Source organism: Terrapene carolina, unplaced genomic scaffold (assembly GCF_002925995.2).
Source record: "Terrapene carolina triunguis isolate 2854851 unplaced genomic scaffold, T_m_triunguis-2.0 Scaffold58, whole genome shotgun sequence".
Classification (NCBI taxonomy): Eukaryota; Metazoa; Chordata; order Testudines; family Emydidae; genus Terrapene; species Terrapene triunguis.
The window spans coordinates 58,920,999-58,947,476 of record NW_020664409.1 but is presented as its reverse complement, the minus strand read 5'-3'; the positions used below and the strand labels follow the sequence as shown (position 1 = coordinate 58,947,476).

The following is a 26,478-nucleotide window of genomic DNA, read 5'->3' as shown; positions in this document are numbered from 1 at the left end:
GTGCTGGAGGAACCAACTAGGGGCAGAGCTTTTCTTGACCTGTTGCTCACAAACAGGGAAGAATTAGTAGGGGAAGCGAAAGTGGATGGGAACCTGGGAGGCAGTGACCATGAGATGGTCGAGTTCAGGATCCTGACACAAGGAAGAAAGGAGAGCAGCAGAATACGGACCCTGGACTTCAGAAAAGCAAACTTTGACTCCCTCAGGGAACAGATGGGCAGGATCCCCTGGGAGAATAACATGAAGGGCAGAGGGGTCCAGGAGAGCTGGCTGTATTTTAAAGAATCCTTATTGCGGTTGCAGGAACAAATCATCCCGATGTGTAGAAAGAATAGCAAATATGGCAGGTGACCAGCTTGGCTTAACAGTGAAATCCTTGCTGACCTTAAACACAAAAAAGAAGCTTACAAGAAGTGGAAAATTGTACAAATGACCAGGGAGGAGTATAAAAATATCGCTCAGGCATGCAAGAGTGAAATCAGGAAGGCCAAATCGCACTTGGAGTTGCAGCTAGCAAGAGATGTTAAGAGTAACAAGAAGGGTTTCTTCAGGTATGTTAGCAACAAGAAGAAAGTCAAGGAAAGTGTGGGCCCCTTACTGAATGAGGGAGGCAACCTAGTGACAGAGGATGTGGAAAAAGCTAATGTACTCAAAGCTTTTTTTGCCTCTGTCTTCACAAACAAGGTCAGCTCCCAGACTGCTGGACTGGGCAGCACAATATGGGGAGGAGGTGACCAGCCCTCCGTGGAGAAAGAAGTGGTTTGGGACTATTTAGAAAAACTGGATGAGCACAAATCCATGGGGCCGGATGCGCTGCATCCAAGGGTGCTAAAGGAGTTGGCGGATGTGATTGCGGAGCCATTGGCCATCATCTTTGAAAACTCATGGCGATCGGGGGAGGTCCCGGATGACTGGAAAAAGGCTAATATAGTGCCCATCTTTAAAAAGGGGAAGAAGGAGGATCCGGGGAACTACAGGCCAGTCAGCCTCACCTCAGTCCCTGGAAAAATCATGGAGCAGGTCCTCAAGGAATCAATTATGAAACACTTAGAGGAGAGGAAAGTGATCAGGAACAGTCAGCATGGATTCACCAAGGGGAAGTCATGCCTGACTAACCTAATTGCCTTCTATGATGAGATAACTGGCTCTGTGGATGAGGGGAAAGCAGTGGATGTGTTATTCCTTGACTTTAGCAAAGCTTTTGATACGGTCTCCCACAGTATTCTTGCCACCAAGTTAAAGAAGTATGGGCTGGATGAATGGACTGTAAGGTGGATAGAAAGCTGGCTAGATCGTTGGGCTCAACGGGTAGTGATCAATGGCTCCATGTCTAGTTGGCAGTCGGTTTCAAGCGGAGTGCCCCAAGGGTAGATCCTGGGGCTGGTTTTGTTTAATATCTTTATTAATGATCTGGAGGATGGTGTGGACTGCACTCTCAGCAAGTTTGCAGATGACACTAAACTGGGAGGCGTGGTAGATATGCTGGAGGGTAGGGATCGGATACAGAGGGACCTAGACAAATTAGAGGATTGGGCCAAAAAAACCCTGATGAGGTTCAACAAGGACAAATGCAGAGTCTTGCACTTAGGACGGAAGAATCCTATGCACTGCTACAGACTAGGGACCGAATGGCTAGGTAGCAGTTCTGCAGAAAAGGACCTAGGGGTCACAGTGGACGAGAGGCTGGATATGAGTCAACAGTGTGCTCTTGTTGCCAAGAAGGCTAACAGCATTTTGGGCTGTATAAGTAGGGGCATTGCCAGCAGATCGAGGAACGTGATCGTTCCCCTTTATTCGACATTGGTGAGGCCTCATCTGGAGTACTGTGTCCAGTTTTGGGCCCCACACTACAAGAAGGATGTGGAAATATTGGAAAGAGTCCAGCGGAGGGCAACACAAATGATTAGGTGTCTAGAGCACATGACTTACGAGGAGAGGCTGAGGGAACTGGGATTGTTTAGTCTGCAGAAGAGAAGAATGAGGGGGGATTTGATAGCTGCTTTCAACTACCTGAAGGGAGGTTCCAAAGAGGATGGAACTCGGCTGTTCTCAGTGGTGGCAGATGACAGAACAAGGAGCAATGGTCTCAAGTTGCAGTGGGGGAGGTCTAGGTTGGATATTAGGAAACACTATTTCACTAGGAGGGTGGTGAAGCACTGGAATGCGTTACCTAGGGAGGTGGTGGAATCTCCTTCCTTGGAGGTTTTTAAGGCCCGGCTTGACAAAGCCCTGTCTGGGATGATTTAGTTGGGAATTGGTCCTGCTTTGAGCAGGGGGTTGGACTAGATGACCTCCTGAGGTCCCTTCCAACCCTGATATTCTATGATTCTATGATTCTAAGATAGAGGAGGAACTTTGTCACAAGGCATAGTACTTTGCTTTGCTGAGTTGCATCAATATGTTGTCAAGCAACTTCCTTGCCATGTCAGTCAATTCATTTTGAATTGTTTTGCTGCAGGAATGGGTCATAGATTCTTTACGAACTACTCGATGTAGGTGTTCATGCGTGACAGTGTCGTATTTCCCAAGGAGCGCTACCAAACCGAGGAAATTACCATTATGCTTAGTGAACAATGTATCCGAAGAGCCCAGGAGAGCCAAATTATTCTTCGCAAGGAAGAGGGCAATTGAGATCAGACACTTGAACACATTTCTCCAATGATGGGTTTCTACATTATTAATGCACTGGTTTTCTGCATCTATGCATTTATTCAGCTTGAGCCTGGACTTGACCTCCATCCATTTAGAGTAGGCCATAAAATGGCTGGGTTACTTTTCATGTTGCTTCAGAGCATCAGCTAAGTTATGCCAGTAATTTTACGAGGAAAGTGCAAGCAATGATTTGACATTCTTGTCAAATATTTTGCAACAAAACCAGAGCACTTTGTCAGTTGACTTTGAATAAGCTAGCCAATGTCGATTCAGTTTCTCACCATTCTCGAGCACTCTTTCGCAGGGTAACTTTGAGAAGTGTCGCTTCTGCTCATTTACTGGAAACGACATATCCTCAGTTTCGCCCGGCCCGTTCAAAATTTTACGATCAATATCAGCAGAGTTTAGGATCGCCGGCCATAAAGCAGGATCTGATGTATCGATTTGTGGTGTGCAATTTTTCTCACTGCTGTTTCTGTCACCATGTGAGGTTGATTCTTCTTTATATTTTCTCTCCTTTTCATGTGAGCCACATTCTTCTTTATCATTACTCTCCTTTAGCTTGCCAGGAAAACTGGACAATTCTCCGTAACTTTCCTTACATTTCCATTACTTATCTTCATGTAAATCTGCTAATTCCTTAGTAATAGGACTTCCATCATTTATGCTTCACTCCTCAATTTCTTCTGCACTGGGATGATCACTACTGTCTAAAGCCCAGTCTATGTTGTTCTGTTTCAGATATTTTCCCATCAAATTTGCCCCTTGCTGCAAACTAGATTGCAATTGAGCTTTTCGCTTCCTATACTGAGCTCCTGAAGGCTTCTTTGGGGGGATCTTTTATTTTCTATGGGGGGAAAAGAGACAGTATTAGGGAGAGCAAAAGTTTATGATCCACAGTCTTAGAAAGTCTTCATGTCCTTTATTAGTTGCTACTTACACTCTTCAAATCTCAAAACACAAGTACACATCCACAATTACACAATAAAACAAGGTTCACAGTATTGCAGCTGGGCTTTCACTTCACTTCACTTCACTTCATGCTTATATCTCACTAATTGACTGACTGGCGATGCCCCGCCCGTTATGTACAGCGAGGGCATGGCTGACAAGATTCTAGGAGGTTCAAGGAAAATGTAGTTCTCAGAAAGTCTGGAAGGTTCCACGAGATTCTACAAAGGTCCAGAACTTTCTAGGATGTTAATGAAAAATGAATCCAGATACAGACTACCTGAAACATTTTACTTCAAACATTCTATTTTCCCTTTTGTCACTAACAACAAAAACAGCACCCTGAGCCTGGCACCCCCGAAGCCCAGCAACCCAGGTGGTCGCCTGGCCCTAAATCCGGCCTTGCCTAACTCCACATAAAGGACCTGATGTTCCCCAGCGCAGCACCTCTTAAAATCAAGATGCTGTTATTTAGATGACTAAATATGGGTTTAGATACCTAACCTTAGGCACTCGAGTTTGAAAACTTTGACCTAAATTCATTTAAATTAAGAAAGAATTTTTTTATTGAACTTACATAATTTAAAGCATGTGAAAGTGACTAACTATGCCTGTAATTCTGCTCTGTTTACAACTCATTACTAAATAGTATTTGTTCATGAATCCGTGATAAACCTGGGTTTTTTCATTACAGGGAGCAAATATTGATAGACTTGACATTGAGGGTCGGTCACCACTTCTACTGGCTACTTCCTGTGCATCATGGAAAATTGTGAATTTACTACTCTCAAAAGGTACAAAGGAACAAACAAGTATTATGTGTGTTTTTTTTTCTGAGAAGGGTCCATACAAGTTAAGATTCTCTCTCAAGGGACTCCTCTTCAAGCCTCCTACATAGATGGCAGGCACAAGTGAACACATGAACTGCTCCAGACTAGCACCTTCTGGAGTGCTAAATCCTCAGGAAGGGAAAGGAGGAAGCAGAGCCATGTCCCTGCCCCTCCACATCAACCTACAGAGTGTGTGGGCTGTGGAAGGAAAGCACATGCTGCACCCTCCTAAGGGTTGGTGTGCACTCCCCTTACACTCTCCACAAGCTCAAGGCAGCTCTGCACTATTGAGTACACAGAGAGGGAATAGTATTATTGAACATGAAGATACCACTTTGACATGGTCAAATTTCTGACCATTAATGGATTTTAAGTATTAAACCTAAGCTGTAGTAAGTGGTCACAGTTTAGTGTCACCTGAAACTTTACTAACTACTAAACCCTTAATGAAGTTTCATCTTTAATTGTCAGTTGCCACATTTTTAAGAGTAAGCTACTGTAAATATTCTTGTGAGTATTTCTCTCAATATTTATAACATTAATTTTTATTAACAAACTATTCTTTTTTTTTAAATAGAAAGCTTATAGTAAAACTGTTATGGTCTTAGCAAGGCACTCTCTTGCTTCCAATAAGAAAGACACTCCATTTCCATGTTGCCCAACTATTATAATGTTATCATAGATTATTCATATAACAGCACTGAAGTAAACTGATATTGAAACATAGAATTCCAGTTGAAACAATATGACTACGGCAGCAGTACACCATGAGCCTGATTTATTTAGAGGTGTTGATCATGCAGCCTCCATTCACACCAGCAGTTGTGGAGGCTCAACGTTTCCGAATATCACACCCCTATAAATCTGAGTGCTACAGTGGAACAAATGAAATTCATACATTACTGTAAATTGAAAGCTTAGAGTCAGTAGAAGTCTTGGTGTGATATTTGTTGTTGCATTGGCTGAAATAATTGTATTTTTAATTTCATTTTAGCTTGTGTATTTTAATCAAACATGATTAGTTATCAGAATTGCTAGTATTTATCTCCATATTTATTTAGGAGCAAATATATCTTTAAAAGATCAGCTTGGTCGGAATTTCTTGCACTTGACAGTACTGCAGCCTGGAGGATTACAACATCTAGATGAGAAATTTCTGCAGGTACAGTGAGGATCTATTTGTATCTTTCTCTGATGAATTCAATCTCTTTGTCCAACTGTTTAAGGATTTTCTTTTCTTCCAGAACATTTATGGAAATTCATTTTATTTGTAAACTCACCTCACTGTCCCCACAGGGTAATTTAAATAGATACAAATATAAAAATAAACACGATCAAGCCAATAATATGGATCTCTCTGGAAGGCAAAGGAATAAAGTTATTTGCTGCCAGGGGATTGAATGGCTCAGGAGATTAGCAATATATTATAGAACCCTTTCTTCTAGTTTGCCAGTTAATAGGCAATCAAACCCTGGGATATGCTGCACGCTGCAGCAAATTCTTTAAGAAGTCTCCACTGCCTGGGTTTCAATAAATCCCTAGCCATATTTTAAAACAGGAGTATCAAACTTAATTCTGCATTTGGCCTGTTTGATGTATTTATATGGGCCACTTGAAATATTCAGATTCTCTGAATCTAAGCTTTCATTTAAAGAAAATATAGTAAGTTTCTAGCCATCGTAGCTGCAGAGATAACATTTCAGATGTGAGCCAAGTATAACGGCTGCAGTTATGTCTGCCTGAATGCGCAGACAGCTTGAAACCATGAGTCAGAGGTGTGAACTCCCCATATTAATCTGATTGGAGAATCAACTTTAAAGAACAATGATGACTCTTGCATGTCACTTTGTCAACTTTTAAAATTATTTAATCACTGATCATTTCAGTGGGTGGAATGGCCTTTAGAGGCTGGGAGTGAAGTACACTGGAGTGGGAATTGGAAGTTGCTGCAGGAAGGGAAATGCAGAGAAAAGAGGAGACTCACAAAATTAGAGGAGGGAAAGAGAAAGGATGGGGAAGGAAGAGAAACACAAAGCAGAAATAGTGATGCCTCGAGGGAAGCATATTCTCTTACTGAGTAGTGAATGTGACAATGAGGCACTGAATAAATAACTAAATGTTTCATTACTACCTAAAGGCTCTATTCTCCTATTGCGCTCTGTGCAAACCTGACATCAGAGGGCATTCCATTGTATACTCTGGGGAATATATACTCCTAAATTTATACCCCAGCCCATGGAACACAATTAAACATAATTCATTCCACTCCTCTGAATGAGTTTGACACTTCTGCTTTAAAGGCCTTCACTTCCATTTGAACCCCCAAGAGGAGGGTGTTGGCAAATGCTGTCTCCCACCCCCTCAGATTGAATCTCTGCTGTAGTGCAGCTGCTCCCACTTGCACGAGAGTTCAGTTTCTGCCTCTCTGTACTACTGTGGGCAAATTTAGCCTCAGGTAATTTGTGACCAATTTTTTTCACCTTCTGATGGCTTTGCAGGTGTCCACACTGTAAAATTACCGCCATCCTCACTGGCCACCTTCTGAATAGCCCCACAGAGAGACCAAATATTCAGCAGGCATGTAGGCTGACATGCCTTCATTTTCCTCCCTGATGTGGTTGAGGTGCATGGTGTGGCAGTGTAAGAGACTCTTGTACTTCCTATATTGTACCTGTTCTGTGGATAAATAGAGAGCTTGAGGGCCCAATACTGCAAGTTGCTGAGTTCTTCTTGTGAAGTGTAAATTCACTGAAAACCATCAATCAGCGTACATATTTGTAAAAGGCTCTCTTGTTTCTGTTGCTTTTGTTTTTAATTTTACCTTTCTTAAAGTCCCATAAATATTTATTTTTAAATGTAGCTTCAAAAATTACTGCTAACTAACTAGGACCCACAGTTGCATTGGTAATATGTATACAGCCATTTATTTTTGCCAACAGATGAAACATATTAAAGATCTTGTAGTGGAAGAAGATGACGAGGGGTGCACTCCACTACATTATGCGTGCAGACAAGGAGTGCCCTTCTCTGTAAATAGCTTGCTCGACTTGAATGTTTCTGTCTATTCTAAAAATAGAGACAAGAAGTCTCCCTTGCATTTTGCAGCCAGGTAAGTGGTGCAGTCTATACAATGTATCAATGCCATTTTATACATTCAGATTTTCTCAGTATTATCCTGTACATTAATCTTTTAAAGCTATGGGCGCATCAACACCTGTCAGCGACTTCTCAGAGGCATGAATGACACAAGACTTTTGAATGAAGGTGATAAGAAGGGAATGACTCCCCTTCACTTGGCAGCCCAAAATGGTCATGAAAAGGTTGTGCAATTTCTACTGAAGAAGGGTGCCCTCTTCCTGTGGTAAGTGTATGGGTTTCCTTTCTTTAAAATAATTAGTGTTACTGAGCTACTTTATTACTTACATTTTGTACACATCTCTAAAGTTGTGCTGGATTGTCCACACAAGTTTGCATTAAAGCTAAGGTATGAATTATCACATGTACACTAACATTGTATATAACACTTTTGTTTAAGTCATTAAGAATATTCTACAATGAACATGATTCAGGGGGCTTTTCATATAATGTGTTATTAGTCCGGGACAATTCACTAACACATAGGATGTCACAATATTAACATGAAATAATGTTAATATAAATAAAATTGTGTGCTTTTAATGCTTGTCGGTTGCCTTAAATGTACAATTCAACAGTACTACAGTGTTGTATGCAGCATCAGCTGTTACGTGTTAATACCAGGGTCTTGTAAGTTTCTCACTTATTTCAGAGGCGAATACTGTGAAACAGGCAAGATCCCACAAGATCACATATCTGCCTTTATGATACCCAATTACTTCTATACAGTTGAGATTACCCTTACATGGCTGAGTGTAGTACTAGTAGGAGACTATCGTACTTTACTCAGCAAAAAGACATTGACATTGATGGAGAACAACAGTGGGGAAACTATTGTGAGGGAGAGGAGAATCAGGCCCATGAGCTCAAGGTTGTAGGTTATACTTGTAAAAATATGTGAATAACATCATATCTACTGTTTCAAAAGTGATTATAAAGGCTGGACAGCCCTGCATCATGCTGCCTTCGGAGGATACACTCGCACAATGCAAATCATTTTGGATACTAATGTGAAATCTACAGACAGAGTGGATGAAGAAGGGGTGCGTATATGTATAATTTTTGTTTGTTTCCGCTCTGTTGTCTCATTGCAATCAAACATGTAATCCTTGTTAGCAAACTTGTTTCACTGTTGAAGATTATGAGAGACTGTGTTTATTTTGGCAGTTATAAAACCCTTACTATTTTGTTCTTGTTAACATATATTGTTTAGGTTTATTTATAATTAGTGAAATGCCCATCCAAGTTCTAGGAGCTGTACACAACAGAAGATCAACATCATTAACACAAAATGTAAAGTACAAAGCACTTTAGACTCTACTTACTATACCACATGACCCGCATAACAGTGCAGCAGTATATAATAACATAATAAACTCACAATATGAAGAGCTCATAACAATGAAAGGAAACCCACCATAAATAATGACTCATCAACAAACCTCTTCAAACCTCTCAGTCTATTCCCCCTGGAAAAGCCTAGTAGTTATGCTTGCAGCTTGTTCTGAAGTTTGTCAAAACCAAGATCTTTTGGCCAGGAGAGGAATCCAGTTCCAGAGCTGAAGACCTCTTGTGGGAAATGATGCATCAACAGTCCCCTCTCAGAAACCAGGGGATGTTCAGATCAAGCAACTGTTGTTTTACCAAAATGGGAGAGAGACAATCTTTTAAGTAATCAGGGCTCAAAGCGTTTAGGACCTGCTAGATTAAAAACAGCACTTCAGATTCCACTAGAAGCTAATCAGAAGCCATTGTGTAGTCCCTTATTTGGCCATTGCTCAGAGAAGACTGCCAAAGAGATCTAGAAGCACTTGTCTTCCTGCCCACTAACTTGCAATTGGACTTGTGCTTCTAAGGCCTTTTAGTGCTTTTGAAAATCACAACCATTTACCTCAGTTTTATGCAAGTCACTGAGGGCAAAATCCTCCTCTCAGAGAGCTGCTTGTAAATAATTCCCTGCAGGCCTATGCGTAGTACCACACTGGTGGAAACTAATTTCAGATTCTTCTCTTCCTGACCCTCAAATATAGATTCTGTGGATCTGTTGACACAGGACAGTTTTATTTTTAACATCTTGCTTTCATTAATTGCAAAACTATGAGATGTTAATAATTAGTATCCCTTGTATATGCTTTGCCCTTTCCTATATGCAGTTTGTTTTTTCTGTAATGGTACAAGCATATACAATTAAGCACTTGCGACAAAATTCTGTTCTTTTATACCACCACTGAAGTGATTCAGATGGTCTAGATAATACTTAGTCTTGCCATTAGTGCAGGGGACTGGCTTAGATGACCTCTCAAGGTCCCTTACAGTCCTATGGTTCTATGAATCGAGAGCAGAATCTTATCCTTGAGGAGTGGGAGGAGAGGGGGAAAGGGTTGTACATTCCTTTTAAGCATAGTGATTCCTAGTAATGTTTTGGTATGTTGTCTTTCTGAAAAGAACACAGCTCTTCATCTTGCTGCAAAAGAAGGACATGCGAAAGCGGTGAGACTGCTTCTTGATGGTGGTGCCAAAATAATCTTGAACAAAGCATCAGCCTCTTTTTTCCATGAAGCAATACACAAGAGGCGTAAAGATGTAGTGTCTGCTGTCATTCTGAATAAAAGGTGAGATGCCTATACAACACTTTTTAATAGTTTCAGGTGTTTAGTGTCCATTTTTTTCTCTTTTTTCGCTGGCATTTACAGTACTGAGCATGCAATATACCACGGTTGATCAGATACGTATTTTCCATATTCAAAAGATTAATACTGATATAATATGTATAATGAGAATCGGGAGGAAATGGTAAAATAAATAACAATCAGCTATTGGAAGGAAATCCTCTGCATGTCAGGGCAATTGTTCTGCAAGAAACATGGCAAGAAACCAAGAGAATGAGTAGTTCTTGCTCTAGAATATGGTACTGTAATGGTACAAAGATGCAAAATTTTTATCAAAACCTGAGCACAAGTCTCATAATTCCAGGGATTTAATTTAAAATTGCTGGGTAAAACCGTTGCAAATGTTTAAGTACATGAGGAAGACTCAAGGAAGAAAAGGCTGTTGCAGTGAAGCTAAATGAATTCTTTGCATTGATCTTCACTGCAAAGGATGTGAGGGAGAATCCCACACTTGAGCCATTCTTTTTTGGTGACAAATCCGAGGAACTATCCCAGTCTGGGGTGTCATTAGAGAAGGATTTGGAACAAATTGATAAATTAAACAGTGACAAATCACCAGGACCAGATGGTATTCATCCAAGAGTTCTGAAGGAACTCAGATATGAACTTGCAGAACTACTAATTGTGGTATGTAATTTATCACTTAAATCAGCCTCTGTACCAGATGACTGGTGGATAGCTAATGTAACGCTGATTTTTAAGAAAAATACTCCAGAGACAAGCCTGGCAATTACAGGCCAATAAACCTAATCTTAGTACCAGGCACATTGGTTGAAATTATGGTACAGAACAGAATTATCAGACACATAGATGAAAAAGGTTTGTTGGGAAAGAGTCAACATGGCTTTTCTAAAGGGAAATCATCTCTCACCAATCTATTAGAATTTTTTGAGGGAGTCAGCAAACGTGGATAAGGGTGATTCAGTGGATATAGTGTACCTGGACTTTCAGAAAGCCTTTGAGAAGGTCCCTCACCAAAGGCTTAAACAAAAAAGACAACTATGGGGGGATATGATAGATTTCTAGACAATTGTGAATGGTGTGGAGAAAGTGAATAAGGAAATGTAATTTTCCCCCTTCACATAACATGCAAACCAAGGATCACCCAATGAAATCAATAGGCAACAGGGTTAAAACAAACATAAGGACATGCTTCTTCACAAAATGCACAGTCAACCTGTGGAACTAGGTGCCAGGGATGTTGTGAAGGCCAAAAGTATAACTGGGTTCAAAACAGAATTAGATAAATTCATGGAGGACAGGTCCATCAGTGGCTATTAGCCAAGATGGTCAGGGACACAACCCCTGGGTGTCCCTAAACCTCTGACTGCCAGAAGCTAGGACTAGACAACAGGGGATGGATCAATAGATAATTTCCTTGTTCTTTTCATTCCGTCTGATGTATTTGGCACTGGCCACTTTCGGACAACAGGATACAGGGCTAGATGGACTATTCCATTCAATGAATGCCATTCAAGAATTGTCTCATGTGGGTTCCAGGACTAGCTGCTCTAAGATGCAGTCATTTAAGCTGTCAAGAAACTTTATTTCTGCATCCTGTCCTGAGGTGACATTGTACCCAGTCAATACGGGGATAGCTGACCAGTCACTATCACCATCCTGGTCAGATGGTCTGTAATATATCCCTACTTCTATATTCTTATTATTAGAGCATGGAATTACTATCTATAGAGATTCTATGGTACAGTTTGGTTCATTTAAGATTTTGACTTCATTTGATTCTACGCTTTTTTTCACATATAGTGCCACTCCTCCACCAGCATGAGCTGTTCTGTCCTTCTGATATATTTTGTACCCTGTGTGCCATTGATTATCCTCATTCCACCAAGTTTCTGTGATGCCAGTTATATCAATATCCTCATTTAATACAAGGCACTCTAGTTCACCCATCTTATTATTTAGACTTCTAGCATTTATATTTAAGCACTTTAAAAACTTTTCACATTTTAGCTGTCTGACATTACATAATATAGTTGAATGATACTCTTTTTCATTTGACTGTTTCTCATCAGATCCTACCTGTATTTTATCATCTTTCATCCTCTCCTCCTTACTAGGACATAGAGAATCTCCATTAATAGATTGCACCAGGCAAGCAAATCACCATGTGATTCTCCCGGTCATCGCAAACCCAGCTATCTATGTTTCTAATGATCGAATCCCCCATAACTATATTACCTGTCTCTTCCTAATAACTGAAGTTCCCACCCCTGGAGAGGTATCCTCAGTATGAGAGGATACCATGACATCATCTGGAAGGAGGGTCCCAAATATGGGATCATTTCCCTCTGCTCCAGTTGGATGTTCTCCTTCCCTGAGACTTTCATTCTCCTCAACAGCACAGAGGCTGTCAGACCAGGGGTAGGACTGTTCTACTATGTCCTGGAAAGTCTCATCTATGTACCTCTTTGTCTCCCTTAGCCTCTCCAGGTCAGCCACTCTGGTCTGCATGGTCTCTGAGGGCCAGGAGCTTCTTGCACCGAATGCACACATATGCCACCTGCCCATAGGGCAGGTAATCATACATGCTGCACTGGGTACAATAGACTGCATAGCCCCCACTCTGTTGCTGGACTTGTGCCTGCATTCTCTTTTCACTCCTGCAGCTCATTCCTTTATTGATGTTTTGTTTTTATCAGGGGGTGTTTTTGGCTTTAAGTTTAAAGAATGTTAAGTTTATCTAGTCCCCACTCCCTCTCTAAACTTCCTTGCAAAACTCCCATTAGCCACTCCTGTTCACTAGCTCCTCAGGTTGCTTAGGAGCTGGCTTTTTAAAGCTGTGGTCTTCCTGAGTAGCTCAACCCCCTGGTTAAGGGTTGATGGGCTAAGCTCAGAACACAGTCCCCCAAATAAACAGACCACACGGTATATTTCAGTAAAGCAGCAAGCACACCACAAACACAAACACACACACTACAGACAACAATCTTACCCCCAGGGTCACGTAAATGCTCCTCCTTCATCCAGAGAACTCCCGCACAAAGTCCGCTGTTAACTAGCTCCAATACTGCATGCAGATGTGGTTGCCCCATCTCAAAAAAGATATATTGGAATTGGAAAAGGTTCAGAAAAGGGCAACAAAAATGATTAGGGGTATGGAACGGCTTCCATATGAGGAGAGATTAGTAAGTCTGGGACTTTTCAACTTGGAAAAAAGACGACTAAGGGGGGATATGATTGAGGTCTATAAAATCATGACTGGTGTGGAGAAAGTAAATAAGGACGTGTTATTTACTCCTCATAACACAAGAACTAGAGGACACCAAATAAAATCAATAGGGAGCAAGTTTAAAACAAACAAAGGAAGTATTTTTCAGACAACGCACAGTCAACCCGTGGAACTCCTTGCCAGAGAATGTTGTGAAGGCCAAGATTATAACAGGGTTCAAAAGATAACTAGATAAGTTCATGGAGGATAGGTCCGTCAATAGCTATTAGCCAGGATGGGCAGGGATGGTGTCCCTAACCTGTTTGCCAGAAGCTGGGAATGGGCAATAGGAGATGGATCTCTTGATTATTACCTGTTCCATTCATTCCCTCTGTGGCATCTGGCATTGGCCACTGTCAGAAGACAGGATACTGGGCTAGATGGACCTTTGGTCTGACCCAGTATGACTGTTCTTATGTTCATTTTTATGTTCTTATGAGAGTTTGTTGACGTTTAGATGGGACATGTTATATATGCCATCAGTTTGCTAAACCTGTTGGGTCCATTTCAGGAGTGGTGGAATTGTACCATGAGTGATCACCACTCATGCTAAGAGTGGCAGGATTACACCCAGTATTTTTTTATTATCTTCAGAATTTTGTGAGCCTGAGATACAGACTTCCAGTATCAGTTTAGGGTTCATAATGAGTCCAAGGTTTTAAGAAGAGCTCGGTATATTCTGTGATTTGCAAAACATCACTGCTTATCTGAAAACAGGATTAAACATGAATCATTCTTAGGGAAACATTCAGGGATATTATTCAATTATGGCTTCAACAGCTGATTTTCACTTCATGGCATATAAATTCGTTACACATTGTAATTTGCAGAATAATTTCTGAAATAACAGCTCATCTGGTCTAAAAATAATTAGATTTCAAAATAACATAATCCATTTTTCTTTCATTATAAAGTTGATGTTTAACTTCTTATCCTTTGCCGAGAAGCATAGAATTAATTCTCCACTATTTCAACTTATTCTTGCAGATGGGAAGAAGCTGTGACAACATTTTCTCACTCTTCTACTGCCAATAAGTGTCCTTTGTTGGAAATGGTTGAATATATTCCCGAATCTTTAAAGGTAAGATTGTTTAGTCTACACATTAAGAATTTACCTCATTCTAAAAATTCTGTGAAATTTGCAAGTAAATCTGCAAGTGTGAGTATTTATAACGACTTGGCATGTGCAAGTGCATATTGTCATATTCCCATGTAAACAAGGTAAAATTTCCCGTTTGTTAACATATATGTACAAATATAGGTTGTGCACATCACTATGTATACTGTAAATGTGGATTGAATAATTATTTTTGTTAGAAGGGCTGCTGTATTGTTGAAGACCGTGGAAACATTTTTTTCTAAAGTATGGAAATCTTCCTTTTTTTCTGAACAGTGCTAATTTTCAGCAATCATGATCATTAATTTATGCAAATCAATTGTTTTTCTTTACACGCTGAAAGTTGGTTTTGGACAACTGTATGACTGAGTCTTCAGAGGAAAAGACAAGTCGAGACTTCTATGTAAGTGGAAGAAAAAAAGTAATTAAAACTAGTACCTTTTAATTATTAAAACTCTTCTTACAGTAAGATATGTCATAATGTACCTGCAGTATATTAGTAGTGATAAATCATTTGCTAAAAATTTGGATTGTAGTAAATTGAGTGAACTTGGCACTTTCTGAACCTTGGCAAATCATCAGTGTAGTTTATATCTGCTTAAACTTGCTTACTCTGTAAAGTTTAATCCCTTTTTAACATGTTTTAGATAGTTTATATCTGGATCATTGTGCAACTGAAATTCACCAAAGGTAAGCTGAGTAAACTCGTGGGTCTGTGCTCCCGGTATGTGATTGGCAAGAATCCCTTTAGTTTAGAATAAATAATTTAAATCACCTCATCAGTTGGTAGCATGAATTTACCTAGTAATGCGGTTCAGTGGTACCAACTGCCTCTAATTGTCTGGCTATACCAGAAGGAGGATAGGAGACACTGGATATGGTTTAATTAGACTGCAACTGTCTGGGAGTACCTGGCAGATAAAAGTGTACAGTGCAGGTAAATCCATGGTCATTTCAATATCTACCCAGGGGGCTTCCATTAGCCCTACCCCTTTTCCATCCTGGTTCCCAGCCAATCCGCTGCTGGGTCCTTACCATCCCCCAACCCTCGAATTAGGGTTAAGGTGGGCTCCAAAGGGGGGGGGTGGCTCCCTGCTGTTCTAGTCATGGCAGCCCCGAACCCCCCTATTTCCATTCGTTTAACAAACACCTCCTTTAAATCCTTTACCAATCCATTTATCTGATCACTCTATCCCTTTCCTATGGAGTACTTGCATAGGACATCTGCCCCATGCTTACATAATGAGTTGTGACATCATAGCCTAACTCCTGTTCCTGCTTGCCCTACCTATGCCCTACCCTACCTACCTGCTGTGAGGAAGACAAAAAATCCCCCACCTTGCCTTGGTCCAGGTGAGAGAGGGTTTTTCCCACCTGGCTTACTCTATATACTTTCCCCTCCCTTCTGGACTGGTCACCTGGAGGTATGATTCCGCGTTCCCACATTGAGCTGCTCTTCGGTTGCACCAACATTAGTGCTTCTCTGCCTCTTAAAGAGGTATACTCCTTCCCCCAGCAATCCAGGCAACAGCCCCTCATCTTAAGATGCAGTGCGGTCATTATCAGTCCCTTTTTCATTGCAGCCTGTAATGGTGTTCCTTTTACTCCCTGCTTTTATAGGTCTGCTGAAACAGACTTTACAGAAACACTACCACACCATAAATTGTTCCTTCATCTATTGTAAATACAAGCTGGGAGGACCCTCTTTGGCTTCAAAGCAGTAGGTGTTGAAAAATCCTTTTCCAGGAGAACTCAACTGAAAATGAGTGTCCTACAAAGCTCAGGTTAAGGCTACACTGTGGTGATCTTTTGCTACCACAGATACCTTGGCTGCTTTTGATGTCTGTTTCAAACTCCTTGAAAACTCTGATCATTCAAGTCCTCAGGGACTTTCTTAGTACTCCAGTATCTAAACCACAGCCAGACATGTTGAATAGCCTGGTGAATACTTGTTATCACTTGACTTCACCTCTGTCAATATGTGTACGTGTATCAACTGGTTTAAGCAGTTTCCCAGTACTTCCCCCTACCAAACTGATTCAATGTCCTCCAATTAAACTTAATGGCAACTTTCATTGACTTCAAGATTTGCATGGTTAGACCTTAGATGGTTTTGGTGCTAAAATCATGATGTGTATATTTAACATCCCTGTTTGTTCTCTAACCTTTGAAGCTATCATCACACAATTTCATAACATGCTTCAGTATCCTTGGCTCCAGCAACTTCAGCACAAGTTGTGCTGATGTCATGCCTAAAGTGTTGATGCATGTTCCTCCCCAGATGGTTCAGTAACATGAGCCAAACTGGGATAAGAAGAAAAAGAAAGAGGATTCATGAAATCAGAATTGCCATTTAAAGGCAATAGAAGAATCTCCTTAAAATCTACACATCTATCTGGAGACAAGAGGAAGAGACAGCTCCACACTTTGCTTTTTGGAGGAGAGCCCTGCTAAAGCCATTCTATTTAATCAGGAACCCACAAAAGGCTACAGTCTTCATATTATGTAGTTCCTTGAACTGAAGGCCCTTTCAAATCTGATAGCAAAGTAATCTATTCAGTATATGGACCAGTTGGTGAAATATGTATGCAATTGATGCTGTCACCTTTTTATATTTACAAGGGAAGAAATATCTTGTTCCAAGGGATGCCCCTGGTATCCCCTTTCCACCTTCTGTATGAAATTAGAACATAAGAACATAATAGCTGCCATACCGAGTCAGACTATGATCCATCTGCTTAGTAGTTGTCTCTGACCATGCCAAAGCTTCAGGGGGAGTGGACAGAATAGAGTGATTATGGAGTGATCCATCCAGTCTTCTTTTCTCAGCTTCTGGTAGTCAGAGGTTTAGAGTTGCCCCAAGCATGGGGTTGCATTCCTATCCTTCATGAACTCATCCAGTTCTTTTTTGAACATAGTATGCTTTTGGCCATCACAACATCCCATGGCAGTGAGTTCCACAGGTTAGTTGTGCATTGTGTGAAAAAATATTTCCTCTTGTTTGTATTAAGCCTGAGGTTTATTAAGTTCATTTGATGCCTCCTTGTTTTTGTATTGGGTAATGGGTGAATAACACTTCTCTATTCACTTTTTCCACACCATTCATGATTTTATAGACCTCTATCAGATCCCCCTTAGTCATTTCTTTTTTTTAAAAGCTGAATAGCCTAATCTTTTTAGTCTCTCCTTGTATGGAAGATGTTCCATACCCTTGATCATTTTTGTTTATAGTAGTTGAGATTGAAATGGACACATTCACAATTGGCTTAGCAGTTCAGTAGGTGTATATAATTTTGCGTGTGTGTATATATATATACATACACACACAAATACATAACATACACATAACATAAATACATGCTTCCAGGTATGTTGTGTTATTTTGCTCTTTGTCCTGTTTTGAAGGTCAGTTGCTGTAATTTTCATGTTTAGAAATTGTTATAACTATAATTTAAACTTTAGCAATTTATAGGTCTTCAACTTTGCTAAGATACCTCTTGAAATGAATCTGGAATCAAAGGTTATAAATTTTCCAGAATATACGCTATTTTCTTAATGATGAGTACAAGCGAAATGTTCACTTTCTGAGTCAAACACACACCTGGTTTAAGTGGTGCAGCTGTCTTCAGTGTTCATAGATTTGCATATAGATTCCAAGGCCTGAAGGGACCATTATGATCATCTAGTGTGACCTCCTGTATAACACAGGCCACAGAACTTCCCCAAAATAATTCCTAGAACAGATCTTTTAGAAAAACATCCTGTCTTGATTTTAAAATTGTCAGTGATGGAAAATCCATCATGACCCTTGGTAAATTGTTCCCATGGTTAATTACTCTCACTGTTAAAAATTACACCATATTTCCAATCTGAATTTGTCTAGCTGCTACTTCCAGTCTTTGGATCACGTTGAACCTTTCTCTGCTAGATTGATGAGTCCATTATCAAATATTTGTTCCCCATGTAGCTACTTATAGACTAAGCAAGTCACACCTTAAACTTCTCTTTTGAACTCAATAGATTGAGCTCTTTGAGTCTCGCTATAAGGCATGTTTTCTAATCCTTTAATCATTCTGTGGCTCTTCCTGAAACCCTCTCCAATTTATCAACATCTTTCTTGAATTGTGGGCACCACAACTGGACACAGTATTCCAGCAGCAGTCGCACCAGTGCCAAATACAAAGTTAAAATAATCTCTCTACTATTACTTGAGATCCCTCTATTTATGCATCCTAGGATCCATTAGCTCTTTTGGCCACAGAGAGCTTATGTTCAGCTGATTATCCACCATAACCCCCAAATCTTTATCAGAATCACTGTTTCCTAGGATAGACCCCTCCATCCTATCAGCATGGCTTCCATTCTTTGTTCCGATATGTATATATTTCCATTTAGCCATATTAAAACATATTGTTTGCTTGCACTCCTTTTACCAAGGTACCCAGATCACTCTGAATCAGTGACCTGTCCTCTTCATTATTTACCACTCCCTCAATTTTTGTGTCACCAGCATACTGTATCAGTGATGATTTTATGTTTTCTTCCAGATCATTGATAAAAAATGGTTAATAGCATAGGGCCAAGAACTGATCCCTCCAGGACACCACTGGAAAAACACCCGCTCTATGATGATTCCCCATTTACAGTTACATTTTGAGATATAGCAGTTAGCCAGTTTTTGATCCATTTAATGTGTACCATATTAATTTTATATCATTCTAGTTTTTAATCAGCATGCCATATGATACCAAGTGCAACGCCTTAGAGAAGGCTAAAGTAAATAGATTACGTCAACAATATTACCTTTATCAACCAAACTTGTAATCTCATCAAAAATATATATCAAGTTCGTTTGATAGGATCTATTTTCCATAAACCCATGTTGATATGCATTAATTACTGTACCCTCCTTTAATTCTTTATTACTTGAGTCCCATATCAGCCACTCCATTATCTTGCTGGGGATTGATGTAAGACCTATAATTAACAAGGTCATCCCGTTTATCCTTTCTAAATATTGGCACAACAGCATTAGCTTTCTTCCAGTCTTCAGGAACTTTTCCAGAGCTCCAAGACTGATTGAAAATCAATATTAATGGTCCAGTGAGCTCCTCAGCTAACTCTTTTAAAAGTCTTGGATGCAAGTTATCTGGACCTGCTGATTTTAAAATGTCTAACCTTAATAGCTGCTGTTTAACATCCCTTAGAGATACTAGTGGAATGGAAGGAGTGTTATCATCACCATATTATGAGACTATATCATCTGTTTTTCCCTCAAAGACAGAACAGAAATATTTATTGAACACTTCTGCCTTTTCTCTGTTGTTATTGATAATTCTACCATTTCCACCTTGTAATGGACCAATGCAATTGTCAGGATTCTTTTTGTTCCTAGTATATTTAAAAAACTCCTTCTTATTGTCCTTCATTCTGCTGGCCATAGCTTTCTTCTTATGTCCCTCAGCTTCCCATATCAATTTTCTACAATTCATAACATCTGATTCATATTCATTACTATCAACTTCCCCTTTCTTCCATTTGTTAGATATTAATTTTTATAACTGCCTTCATGTCCCCTCTAAACCAGGTTGTCTTTTTAACCAGGATGTGCTTATTCCAAACCTGAATATGGCTTCTGTACGTAAATTGGCACATCTTATTATCACTTCCAAATCTAAAACGACAGTCACCTTACAGATATCCAAGGAAGCCGGATATATTTTTAAGTCTTTGTAGCTTTTACAATTGCACTAATTTGGGATTTATATTAAAACATCTCAAGTAGATTTTCACATTGGATTGTGTCCACAACATTAACAGATTGTTTGGAAAATTAATATAATACTATGTGGTTTCTTTCTTATATTACCTATATAACGTTTACCTTGTAGTTAAAGCTAAAATATTTTTTAAAAAATCTAGAACAATTATTTAAAATTATAATATTTTAGGGGAAATACTCCTTAAGAGTATTTTAAGATCCCATTTATTTTACTGATAGTGATGAAAATCCATAATAATCATAGCTGGTTATATAGATTGCATAGTTTTACTGAGTGATTGATAAGTACAGAGTGTTCATGTTGATAGTTATTCTGCCACAACAGTCATATTTTTTCTGAAGAATATTTAATTGTTTTTTGTTTTGTTTGCTTTGATGTACCAAGACTGAACTGCTACATCAATATTGTCATAAACACACACTAATATATGTATTTACTGTACAGATTGAATATAACTTCAGGTATCTTCAGTGTCCACTAATACTTAACAAAAAAGTAAAGGCAGATGAAGAAATTGTCTATGAACCGCTTACCACTCTAAATGTAAGTTCTGTTTTTTAACTATCAAAATATTGTACATTGGTATTGTTGGAGCTAAAGGTAAGTTTTTTTCATTGTAAACCCTCTTTTCCAGGGGTTGTAACTCAGCAGTTTTAAAGCACATTGGGTTGAAATTTGGGCATTAATTTGCCATCTGAAGTTCTTGAAGTTTATATAATAAATATTTTAACCAGTTATTAGGTATAGATAGAAGTTATGAACTTATTTATACACTTCAGATACTTTGAAAGGGTACAGTGTGTGTGGATGTGCATATATCTAAGCAAACTCATCCTTCATCACTTGCGACCACATCCTGAAATGTAAACAGAATTGCAGAAAAAACATTTCTAAGGGAGGGATCTGGCCAGGGTACAAGTGGTCATGATGTATTCACTATTTCCTTTCTTCACATGCAGATTGTAAAATGTTTTATTGATCTAAAACAAATTCCAATGTTCTCACACAACATTAGCCTCAAAGAATATTCTGTCCTTTCCAATTCAATCATAATAAAATTAGATAAATAAGATCACTTCAAATGTACTGTACCTTTCAATAGGCTAGAATTCATGTAAAGTACAGTGGGATCCTGATTATCTGATCTATCTGGGACCTGAGCCAAATGGGATAATAAAAATCCGGATAAACTGGAGAATGGGCGGTGGGACTCCCCGCTGTCAGCCCCTGGCAGTTGGTGGTTTGGTTGATACGGAGAGCCAGATAATGGAGGCTCAAATAAAGGGGGTTCTAGTGTACTGAAATAGGTAGTCTAAACAATTGGTTTGTAACGGGGTCACTCAACTGAAGTGGATATACTATATGTTTGATACATTTGCTTACACATTTTGTAGGCTATGGTACGTCATAATCGCATGGAGCTTCTCAATCATCCTGTATGTAAAGAATATTTGCTCATGAAGTGGTATGTATCTGTTAATTGGACCTCTAAAACAGATTTTAGCGTAAATTGTGTTTTTTAATCTCTTAATCAGGTTTTCAATAAAATGGAATATACAAAGAAACACATTACTATAAAAATGTTTATATGTCCTATGGAAAAGATTTGTTACAAAGAAAGATAATTTTAACTGTAGACTTTAAGTCAGTTTCACTCCCATCCAGTCACCCTGATAAGAATATTTAAATATCTCAACCATTAGCAGATAAAATAAAAAGGTTGCTTGAATGTTAGCAAAGATTCTTGCAGATTCTTTTGAACTTACAAGAGGCAGAAACTCACCCCAATCTATATTGGCACAAGTTTTATTTTCATTTCCATCACAGAAAATCTGGTGTCACTTCATTAACTTCAAAGGAAACAAGAGCAGAGTTTGGCCCAAAGACCCTAAAGACAGCCATTAAGCCTTTGTTCACCTTGAACTCCCGGGGCAAGGCCAGTCACTAAGAATATTTATACAGTTGTATTTGCATGATTGCAACCTTAATGTGCATTTCTCCATTATCACAAAAGGACCATTGGAAATACAACCTTCCAAATATAACCTTTTTTCATTTTTCATCTTCCAGGATGGCCTATGGGTTCCGAGCACATATTATGAATCTTGGTGTGTATTCTCTTGGTCTCATTCCTCTGACTCTTCTGATCACCCGCATACGACCAGGAATATCTTCCAATGCAACAGAAACCCATCAAACAGGACCATTAGACTATGAGGTACTATTTTTAATTAGTTACAATATATCATTTAAAAACAAGATGATATGATAATTGAAATGGTTTTCTAGAATTATTAGTCACTTTGCAACAATAAGGCATATAATTATAAAACATATACATCCAAACAATCTATTCTCATCCTGCTATTGTCCGGGAATGGGAAGTGGTAACTCCTGTAGTTTGAATTCCACAGTATTTTTCCCTATTTTTACTTACTTTCTGAAAATTTTACCTTTTGGGCACATTTTTTTTTTCAGTTTCCGTTGCTGTCTTAAGGCACAGTGTGAACAAAATGGATTAAGCTGCTTTTTAGTATGAAGTGACTAAAAACAATACGCTTTCTCCCTTTTTCTTAAAAATAAAAAGCAGCAAAATGGGTGATGTCCAAAGTTGCAAGTTTGAAATCTGGCATGGATATATTCATGATGAAAGAGAAGTGCTTTTGAGTATTCCGGTGAACATTGGGTTTTACTTGGCCATGTTTTGTGTCTTTGACATTCACAGGCCACACAAGCACAGTACATTTTGCGCTAAGCTCAAAAAATATTCAGCTAAGAAGGGTTGTACTGTGCATGGCTAACTTAGCTGTAGCTATAGTGAAAAATGTAGTGTAGGAATACTGCTAAGCCATTACCTCAGCCTGTGTTCATCTTGCAAGGGGTTAAAGAAATGCTCCTGCATATATTTCAAGGGCACTTTGTAAATTGTAAAAGTGTTGAAGTGCTGCTGTGCAACAATATGTATGATATCCTACTTGGGAAATAGAATGCTGTTGCATAACAAAAGACTTAATCAAAACACATACACACAAGTAAAGGTTGTGTACACAGCCTTAACTTTGTCATCTGCTTACTTTTGAATGCTTAACTCGGTATCCTCAATATTCTGTTGCTATAGATAGCTGGGAATTCATTATTTATACAGCACCCTCAGTCAGCATTGTGCTTTACACACAAATAAAAAGCAATAAGCTAATGGGCAGAGGAAACTAAAGAGAAGGATAGATGTTGATATACTGCAGTGAGATAAGAACCTGAAAACTAAGAGATAGAGTTGAAGGTTACAATAAAAATATCAAATATATGCAACTTTAATGTTTGGTGTGGTGGTGGTATTGATTCTTTTCCTTTTCAGGTTTCCAAGAACACTCAAACAATAATTTTAAAATACTGCATGTTTGTTTTATTTTGTGATGTCGTGATTCCAAAATGAATATTAAGGTGAATATAAATCAACTCACGGAACAGAAAAAAAGGGGAGAGGAAATCTAAATTATATTGCAATATCTCCTCCCCACAAAAAGCCCAAAACATTGAAAATAATGTTAATTATATATACACATGGTTAATATAATTATAAATGATTAAATGTGCCTAGGAGGAAAATCCACAACACGCAGTTTGCTGGCAAGATCAGTGACAAAAACATCCAGAAACAAGACATACAGTAGCTCTGTGTGTGACTTTGCAGCCAAGGCTTATGCATCTTGTGGAAGTTGCTGGAATACGTGGCCAAGTTTTGTCCTTGCTTAAAACCATGCTGCAACTCTGAAGTCAAGATATGACCAGGTGTAAGCCAAGTACTTGAGGCAGCACAGTGTATGTGAGGCAGAATTTGGCCCATGGTGTAGATTTAAAACTCATTTGTTCCTTTCAGGTAATTGTTGACACACTGGCAAGGAAGTGAGAGCAGCTCTGCTGCTGGCATGTGAATGTGTCTGTGAAAAGATATGACTAAGACACAGTCTGAATTTATTTAGTGAGTATGAAATTCACCAGTGGTGTGGGGGTGAGTGTGAGGCACTCCATGTCACTAATGTCCTTCATAGTGTCTGCATTGGGAGACATCAAGGGAGAGTAGCCAGTTAGGCGTGCCTGCACACCCTTTAAGTACCATGGAAAGGATCCCTTTGCTAGCCCTGAATACTGGCCAGCATGGGAGATCATAATGGTGCAGAGATGATGGGCCACAGGTTCAGTGATTACACACATCCAGTGGCCCCAACACTCTGTGCAAGTGGTATAGATGGGCAGTGGCTACCATTTCAGCTCAGAGGCTTGAATAGCAGCTCTAGGGGGGGCTGCACAGCAGTCCTGGTCACCGACTCTGAGTTGTAGGGCTGGATTTCATCTCTACAACCGCTCCAGTATAGCGCCTCATTATCAGTATAGAGCCTCATTGTCTGAACTCAATGCAGATGGAGTGGATTTCACCATAAATGTTGTTAGAACATTTTTATTACTATTTTTAATGATATTCTTTTTTGTTCTGTGAAGAGTTAGCAGACTTGTCAATGCAACGTGAGAGTCCTAATTAGAACTTCAGCCAAAGTTTCTATTATATTTACCATTTTGTTGTCCTTTCTGGTTTCTGTTTCAGGATTCATTCTTCATAAGAGTATGTATGTGTTTAGTTTTTACCATGAGTTTATTTGGAATCTGCAAAGAGATATTTCAGCTCTTTCAGCAGGTATATATATATATATATATATATATAATTTATCATACTCAATTTGTCTAAATACTTTGTTTGATATTAAAAACACTGCTGGATTTTTCTTTTATTATAAGGGAAATCCTAACTTAGGGTTATACTCAAGATACAATAAAACTTAAGAGGACAGAAAAATAATATATAATGTATTATTTTTAATGGTTTCATACTTGTCAGTATGCTAATTTTTTCTCTCTTTCAAATTCTAGAAATTGAAGTACCTGTTGGATTATTCTAATCTATTAGACTGGACAATTTATACTTCAAGCATAATTTTTGTGTCTTCCTTATTTGTTAATATCCCAGCTCGCCTGCAGTGGGAATGTGGAGCAATTTCTGTATATTTATCTTGGATGAACTTCTTGCTTTATCTTCAAAGGTAAAATTTAGGTCCTGATTCTCCAAACACTTAGAATACAAACATTAATTCAGTAGGAATAATTTCATGTGTAAAATTATAACACATGTATGGATTAGGCCTTTACTCTGTTTCTGTTTTCCCTAAGGAATTTTGAATTGTGATTCATTGTTTTTCATAATGAAAACTTCAAAGTACATAACACCAATTGACGAAATAATAGATAATGTGAATTCTCCATATCACTCTCCATATCACTTTGTAAGAAAACAAAGGATCTTTAGGTTTTTTTAGTGGCCTGAATGCAAAATTTTTAAAATGTTATGTCGTATATCCTTTCAGCTTCAGAAAGCAGGATTTTTTTTTTTTTTGCTATCATTTGAAAAATCATAAAAGAAAAAAATTCTGAAGAGAAAGATTAGTTACGCCTAATAAAAGGAAATGTTTCTTGTTTTGGGTTATATCCAGAAGAAAGCAGCCTCCACTAGCCTACGGCAGCCTGCCCTTTAGTTTTTAGCTATTGAGACTGCCCCTCACCTGAGGAAAAGGTGAGGGGGGTTGTTTTGTTTTTTTACTCCAGAGCAGCTGTGTAGTATCATTTTATGGATTAAATGAAATTTTTTTCCCCACCCTCCTATTTTAACAGGGAGCTGGGGTGGGTAAGATTTTTCCATGGCTGACTGATTGTCTATCAAGTACTTATATGGTCCCCGTTACCATAGTGTCGGGACAGCTAATAATCGGTAGAATAGTTATCCTCACAACACCCCTGTGAGCTATGGAAGTAGTTATATCTATTTAACAAATTGGGAACCTAAGACACGGAGCTATTAAGGGTATGTCTACACTGCTTTGTAAACCCGGGTCTGTGGGACATTGGCTTGTGAACTCGGTGTTTCCAAGCCTGTGTTTGAACATCTACACTGCATTGTAAACCTGGGTTTACAATTGCTCAACCTGGGTCTCTCAGCTGTACTAACATGACCATACTGCTCTGTGCAGACCTTCTGACTCAGGTCTACAGCTTGAGCTCTGTCCAC

General features: G+C 39.0%; 1 protein-coding gene across 1 annotated transcript in view; it reads left to right on the top strand.

Annotated features, from left to right (window-relative positions):
- TRPA1 (transient receptor potential cation channel subfamily A member 1) overlaps window positions 1-26,478 on the top strand; it is a 71,276-nt gene that overhangs the window by 32,880 nt on the left and 11,918 nt on the right. The window contains exons 9-21 of the mRNA XM_029913335.1: window positions 4,298-4,397; window positions 5,495-5,595; window positions 7,373-7,542; window positions 7,630-7,794; window positions 8,497-8,611; window positions 10,014-10,180; window positions 14,454-14,547; window positions 14,927-14,986; window positions 20,811-20,909; window positions 21,761-21,831; window positions 22,437-22,584; window positions 24,967-25,056; window positions 25,290-25,459. Of these exons, the coding sequence (XP_029769195.1) occupies window positions 4,298-4,397; window positions 5,495-5,595; window positions 7,373-7,542; window positions 7,630-7,794; window positions 8,497-8,611; window positions 10,014-10,180; window positions 14,454-14,547; window positions 14,927-14,986; window positions 20,811-20,909; window positions 21,761-21,831; window positions 22,437-22,584; window positions 24,967-25,056; window positions 25,290-25,459 (1,550 nt within the window). The remainder of the gene's footprint in view (window positions 1-4,297; window positions 4,398-5,494; window positions 5,596-7,372; window positions 7,543-7,629; window positions 7,795-8,496; window positions 8,612-10,013; window positions 10,181-14,453; window positions 14,548-14,926; window positions 14,987-20,810; window positions 20,910-21,760; window positions 21,832-22,436; window positions 22,585-24,966; window positions 25,057-25,289; window positions 25,460-26,478) is intronic.